At 39.7% G+C, this 7,500-nt stretch overlaps 1 protein-coding gene and 1 long non-coding RNA gene across 2 annotated transcripts in view; both read left to right on the top strand.

Moving 5' to 3' along the window:
• The window catches only part of LOC138036016 (protein NLRC3-like), a 4,074-nt gene extending 2,764 nt beyond the window's left edge, over positions 1–1,310 (top strand). The window contains exons 2-4 of the mRNA XM_068882392.1: positions 1–510; positions 679–846; positions 1,015–1,310. The exon at positions 1–510 is cut by the window's left edge and continues 723 nt beyond it. Of these exons, the coding sequence (XP_068738493.1) occupies positions 1–510; positions 679–846; positions 1,015–1,310 (974 nt within the window). The remainder of the gene's footprint in view (positions 511–678; positions 847–1,014) is intronic.
• A 5,116-nt stretch (positions 1,311–6,426) lies between these two features.
• LOC138036014 (uncharacterized) overlaps positions 6,427–7,500 on the top strand; it is a 1,741-nt gene continuing 667 nt past the window's right edge. The window contains exons 1-3 of the long non-coding RNA XR_011129804.1: positions 6,427–6,565; positions 7,011–7,107; positions 7,472–7,500. The exon at positions 7,472–7,500 is cut by the window's right edge and continues 667 nt beyond it. This is a non-coding gene — a long non-coding RNA (uncharacterized lncRNA). The remainder of the gene's footprint in view (positions 6,566–7,010; positions 7,108–7,471) is intronic.

Raw genomic sequence — 7,500 nt, 5'->3', positions numbered from 1 at the left:
GACAAATTAACCAATCAAATGAGGAGGAAAGTGATGACTACCTATGGACCGCGTTGAATTGTATCAAGGAAAGTGGAAAAGAACAGGGTACCTTTGGAAAAGAATTGGCGCATTCTCTTGGTTCGCTTCTTGAAATTCAGGGTATTTCATGTCTACGCAAGATAAGTGACAGTGGAGCTGCAATACTGTCTCACGCAATGGCAGCAAACTCAACGGTGACAAAGTTGGGTTTGCTTTTTAATGGAATCGGTGAGTCAGGTGCTGCTGCACTGGCTAAAGCAGTGGAAATCAATTCAACGCTGACAGAGTTGGATTTGCGTTGCAATGGAATTGGTGACACAGGTGCTGCTGCACTGGCTAAAGCAGTGGAAATCAATTCAACGCTGACAACCTTGGACTTGTCTTACCATGAAATCGGTGACTCAGGTGTTGCTGCACTGGCTAAAGCAGTGGAAATCAATTCAACGCTGACAACCTTGGACTTGTCTTACAATGAAATCGGTGACTCAGGTGCTGCTTCACTGGCTAAAGCAGTGGAAATCAATTCAACGCTGACAAAGTTAAATTTGTCTGGCAATGAAATCGGTGACTCAGGTGCTGCTGCACTGGCTAAAGCAGTGGAAATCAATTCAACGCTGACAGAGTTGGATTTGAATTTCAATAAAATCGGTGACTCAGGTGCTGCTGCACTGGCTAAAGCAGTGGAAATCAATTCAACGCTGACATCGTTGGATTTGTCTTACAATGAAATCGGGGACTCGGGTGCTGATAAACTGGCTCAAGCAATGAGAAGTAATTCAACGCTGACAACCTTGGATTTGTGTTCCAATGGAATCGGTTACTCAGGTGCTGTTGCACTGGCTAAAGCAGTGGAAATCAATTCAACGCTGACATAGTTGAATTTGTCTTGTAATGGAATCGGTGACTCAGGTGCTGCTGCACTGGCTAAAGCAGTGGAAATCAATTCAACGCTGACAAAGTTAAATTTGTTTGGCAATGAAATCGGTGACTCAGGTGCTGCTGCACTGGCTAAAGCAGTGGAAATCAATTCAACGCTGACAGAGTTGTATTTGTTTCGCAATAGAATCGGTGACTCAGGTGCTGCTGCACTGGCTAAAGCAGTGGAAATCAATTCAACATTGACACAGTTGTATTTGCGTGACAATAGAATCGGTGACTCAGGTGCTGCTGCACTGGCTAAAGCAGTGGAAATCAATTCAACGCTGACAAAGTTAAATTTGTCTTGGAATGGAATCAGTGACTCAGGTGCTGCTGCACTGACTAAAGCAGTGGAAATCAATTCAATGTGACAGAGTTGGGTTTCAATTCCAATAGAGTCGGTGACTCAGGTGCTGCTGCACTGGCTAAAGCAGTGCAAATCAATTCAATGCAGACCAAGTTGGGTTTGCTTTTCAATAAAATCGGTGACTCAGGTGCTGGTGCACTGGCTAAAGCAAAAGAACTGAGAGAGCCCTTTTGCCTATTGGCCATTGTAGAAAAACATTTTGAAATTAATCTTCCCTTGGAGTTAGTCAGTGGACCAAAAATCAGAGCCCGAAAAAATTGTTGCAACTTTTTATTAGAATTACTAGCATCCTTTAACGATATATTAATGTACCCAAATTTAAATCTTGCGGGGTTAAGATTCTTTCTGTATGGTATTCGCATTGTGATATAGCATTCACATATAAATGATATCAAAATACCTAGAACAAAACGTTTTGTTCTCAAAGGGTTTGAATTTTTAATGAGGATCCTTTTAACAATTGTACAGCAAACGGTTTTAATTGAAATGAAATATGCTTCATTACATGAAGTATACTTTGTAACATTCGGTTTTGTATGCATTCAAGGAAGTTCAAACGAAAGTCTCAAGTGAATGGAAAACCTACGCTTGGAAATAAGCACAGTGCGAACCCATTGTTCTAAGGCCACACTGCATTAAAGTTTCAGGCTTCGTTGTTAGTTTCTTCGTTGTTTCTTAGGGGTCACACGATCGCTTATCACTTTTACTCTGCTCCCCGTTTAAACTGGTTGTGACATCCGCACACACGCGTATACCCACCAACGCATTGCATCAGTTTGAAAATGACTTCCGCCCAGTTCGTCAAATCTTTGGTCTCCAACAGCAGTCCTTCTTAGGACTCTCTACACATCTGGACGAGGCGACTTTTTCATCTTGTTTCATTTTTCATTCCGATGAAGAGTCATTTGTGTTATAATTATCGGAGTCCCATTTAAAGGACCCTAGTCAGCCACGGCCATGTTTTTGTTGACATACGGAAGTTTTGGGGATGAATTACTCTGGGAACTTGACCAAACCAAAAGTAATCGTGAGAAAATGCGAGATATTTTTATTGGCTCACCTATGTTTCTTTGACACCCAAGCAGTTGGCAATGAAAACAACGCGAGTTTCATTTAGTTTAATTCGTTGCTTGCGCGGTCACTTGTAAGTAATGATAAGCACTACTGAGTCTCAGCAAAAGTAAACGAAAGATTTTTTTTTTATTTTTTGATTAAATGCAATTTTATTTACAGGACGAACACTTACACTACTTACAATACTAAAATTATACTTACATACATTTACATTTACATTGCACTGCTCATACTTACACTATTTATACAAGCAAACAGGACGAGCACTTACATTACTTACAATACTAACATTATACTTACATTTACATTTACATTGCACTGCTCATACTTACACTATTTATACCAGCAATCATTACAATACATGGAATACAATATCCAATCACCTAATTAGATTACAATCGGCTTACTTACACTTTTAATTAGATTTTACAATGCACTGGCTAGAAAAACTTAACGTATATTGCATGAATTAACAACGACAAATTACCCACACACATTACGTTTTTACAACGCTACTGTTCGTGTATTATTATTATTATTTATTTTTTATTTATTTATTATTATTATTTTTAAATTCGATAATTATATTACTTACGTACATGGATCCTCACCAGCTACCGTTCCACCCACGTGGCACTTAATCCGCAAAAGGCAAAAAACAAAACAAAAGTAAACAAAAGATGGGTTCATTTGTCACGCATGCAATACACTCTTGAAGCATAAAATAAAGTGCTGTTATTGTAAGTTCCTAGAATCTCTTCCTTTTCAAGTTTACCACATCTTGAAACGGGTGTTGAATCCAACAAGACGTTTTTCTTCCTGTAAACTAAACACAAGCTGACCTCTACAGTCTTTTACTTTTCAGATGAAAAATTAAAATATGTCCCACGCAAGCTTGCTCAGTTCCACAATACGCAGCTTTATTATTAGTGAAAAAATGAAATGACCAACGTAAAGATAAAGCCTTTTACGGATTGTGATAGGGATCAGTATTCAAATGTTCGCCGCTGTGCTCAGTGCTGTCAGCTTGAGGGGAAGACACACTTGACATTATTTGATCAAAAGTCATCGATCCGACAGTGAATTCGCTTTTCGTGATACCTTGCAATGTACTTCAAGAAGTTATTTCTCCACTTTCCAGAAACGGTGATACATTAGCGCTCTCTTGTCCTCGAGGAATCACAATTAAATAATTGCAGTACTCCTTGCTGCCACTCCGAGAAAAGATGGTCCAACAACAATTTCCATTTTCACTCAATGATATGTTGCGGAAAGCAGGTCATACATAAATAATCATATAAAATGAAATTCTAATAAAGATTTGGCCCTTTTGATGTTCGATGGAAACAGATTACTTTAACAGTCACAGAATTCCGAGTTTTCGATTGCACCGAAAATGGCAACTGAAGAGTTGTGGGCGCGTAATGAAAAGTGGGTGACTAGCGTCCTTTAAGAACTGTGGCACAAAGAAAACAAGGCAAAGCTGTAACACCAGCCAGGAAAGTCTCGCATCCATGTCTTGATTCTGGAAAGTTTAGCAAGGTGTAGGAAATTGAAGTGACGAATACAGTGAGTATGACGGCAATGAGAACAAAATGGCGCTTTAAAATATAAATTTGTGCTCGTGGATCAGGGTCACAACAATCATATTGTGCCAAATGGCTGAAGAATCCTATAACTGAATGTCTAAGAGCGCTCTAAAGATGAGATGAAGACGTACAGGGCACTCGGTTGCATGCGCTGTTCATGCATAAGAGTGATGAGATCATGAGATAGAACTTTTTCCTATCACAACCATCGTGCCTACAGATTTAACGAAACTTAAAACACAGGATCACATCATTTAATAAAATGTTAAGTAAAATCATCAGTTGTTACACAAAACTAAGGCACGTTGCTGTTGATTATTGCTGGTCATTGAGCCCGCGAGATACCATTAATCCGTGAGGCTCAGCGCATGTGCGTTAGTCAATTGAGTAAACTCGCGGGGAAGTCTTGAAATACAGTTGAGTCATTTATTGTGGGTTTTTGTGCTCTTTACTGTCTTCAAGCAGCGCTTATCTCAACGGTTACACAAAGTAATGAAACATCTCGATATGTAACACATCATCACAAGACTTAACGTGCCTTCACAAGGCATAACTCACGGTCGCAAGCCATAACTCACCTTCACAATGTGTAACTCGCGGTCAAAAATAACTGACTCAATGTTTCATTCTACTTTTTAGGCATTTTGGGCGTCATGAAATTACATCATTTTGCGTTACGTAGCCCCCTTAAGTACAGTTGCTTGTGCGTAATTGTGAGCAAAGTTTCCATACCTAGAGGAACTGAACACGACCTGCCTACAGAAAAAGGTTATTTCCGTTGTACACAGTAGACATGACAGTGAAAATAAGCATTTTCTGGCTTTCTGAATAGTTTCCCTTGGCAAGTCCATTCTCTCGCCATCTTTGAAACGATGACAAGATCTCCTGGAGGTCGAGATATTGAAGAATTGGGCTTTAAAGTATTGCCACAGCCAAAACATATCGTTCTTTGGGCTGGGAAACACTGTAAAAGACAAGTGAAAAACTGCGCAATACTCGGAGAGGGGAAGCTAGGGATATCACAGGCGGCCCAGAGTCGGATGGTAAACAATTATAAGGATTTGTATGGGAATCTCGATAACAAACTGAAAGATATTTACCCGCAAAAGTTCTCAATAAAAAGCTGTACTTTATTGTCGTGGTGAATTTCTCGCTTTTTGCGTGGTTATTTGCCTGATTGAATGCGATTTCAGCGACTTCTCTAATTCCTGGGTTGTCACTCGTACGTAAATAAAGGAAAGGCTGGTAACTAATTTCTAGCTTGCCACACATCTCGCCGATAGAATCACACCATCAGTCACGCTCAAACTCCGGCGATGGCCACACGGATAAATTTACTTTTCTTTGACCAAGATTTCAAGGTCCTGCGAATATCCATTGCTGAGAAACGGCGAAAAACTTCCAAATTTTCAAAATCCTTCGAGGCTCGCTTACAAGTTTTGGCACGGCTGGTCAACCGTTCACTTATTTGCTCTCACCGTATCGAGGCTCAAGAGAACGGTTGACCAGCGAACATCGGGCAAGGTGAGTACAGTAATCTTCATCATCTCTCGTGTCATTTTTATTTTCTTGGAAGAGTTTATTTCAGACATCGACTGCAAATAAATCTTTAATCGGGGAACGAGAGAAACAAATCGAGAGAGCCGAACAGCTACGGAGCATTGGGGATTTAACAGGAGCAAGGAAAGGACTGGCTTCGGCCGCAGAAATAAACCATGATCACGTCTGTGGGTTCATTGAAGTGAGTTTTACAGTGCGAAGAGTTTGGATTTTATTATCTACATCAACTCTTTAAAATCCTGTGAAATGTTGACTAGACCTTCAACTGTGGTACTTTAAATTATGGTATATCTTACTCTTCTTCTTAGATTTGCCAACAGAGGTCTATCGATCACGTGGTTGCTCCATATGAGGCAGACGCCCAAATAGCATACCTGAGAACGGTTACACCGATATTGTGATTTCCGAAGATTCTGATCTTCAAGCATACAAATGCCAAACAGTTTGTTGAATAAGTACAAGTACAAGGAAAGGTTACGTTTATACAAACGTTGGCCGCGTAGCACTTATATTTTGAACAGAGTTGACTGAATAGAGTGTAATGTGAAGTGCTAGATTTCTATCCCATATGAACCATGTGAGCGTTAGCCCTACTGATAGAAATGGGCCCACACAAGGACAGAGAAAAACTCTGACCAGGGTGGGAATTGAACCCACGACCTTCGGGTTAGATCTCCGCCGCTCTACCGACTGAGCTACAAGGTCAGACGGGAGCAGGCCGTGGGAACTGAAGATGTTAAAGTCACGGCAATGAAAATGTAGTGCTACACGGTCAACGTTTGTATAAACGTAAACTTTCCTTGTACTTGTACATGTTCATTGCCGTGACTTTAACATCTTCAGTTCCCATAATTTCTTGCCGGGCTGTTCTGCAGAGCAATAAATATGCCCCAGGTGAATACACAAGTGGATTTCAAACAGCCAACAAGGCCATCTTTTTGCACCAGACAGTGATAAATCCTGCTGATGGAACAACAATCCTATTATCACCATGGGGAGAAACTCCCGATTCACAATCCCAAACATCTTGTGGGATGTATCCACTTAAATAATATTTGTACCTAGTGTATTTCGGCGGAAAGAATACTTCCAAAAACTCCGGATGCTGAAATTTTCAAATGCAAGCCTTTGAAGTCTTAATGGTGCACCGTACTATTATCATGGTTAATACCCTCTAACTGGTCTTCCCTCTTGATGCTTGTTTGTTGTCATAACCGAAAACAAACCCTGCTTATTACCGTATGAAGTCAGCTTCTGCGTATTAGGGAATGAGGGAACTCAAAATGGACCCAAAATATTGTCATGTGAGAGAATTTCATGTTTATTAATAATGTCTACAAGTCTCCTGTTCTCCCCCTCCAAATAAACCTAAACATATAACATTACATTAAACTCTTGTCCTTTTTTCACTAGTAGATGTTCAAGTCAAAGTAACTTTGTATACTAGTAATATGAGTTTTCTTAATATGAAACATGATAAGGCTGCTGGCAAAAGAGTATGCTGTTAATCTGGCTATGGGTAATGTTGACCCAAGGATGAAGACATCCATTGCAAATAATTTTCCACTTCCTGCTCAGGTAAAATGTTTTTCTACTATTGCTTTTTCATTAAAAAGAAAAAGATTTGCCTTCTTACAGTTATTTAAGGTTAAGGAAACCTATGTATGGCAGAAAAAGGAAACAATTTGTGGGCCATTGTCTTGGTGTACTGTCTGTGTACTTAAGTGACAATCTAGCAGTTAAGTACAAGTTATATTTTAAAAGTTGTTGAAATGGATTTTTTTGTTTCCGCTTAAAATCTTTGGGACAGCACAAGAACACATAATGATCATGGAGTATGACATTCTGTCAAGGCATTTCCTTTTTACCCATTTAATAGGCCGAATCAAATATTAGTACATCCCATAACAACTTGTAAATAACGTGTAACTTTTTTTTTCAGGAGAGTTTGTGGCAGCCTAGGGACCTGTG

Source organism: Montipora capricornis, unplaced genomic scaffold (assembly GCF_036669925.1).
Source record: "Montipora capricornis isolate CH-2021 unplaced genomic scaffold, ASM3666992v2 scaffold_449, whole genome shotgun sequence".
NCBI classification, from domain to species: Eukaryota; Metazoa; Cnidaria; class Anthozoa; order Scleractinia; family Acroporidae; genus Montipora; species Montipora capricornis.
This window is presented reverse-complemented; position numbering and strand designations above follow the sequence as displayed.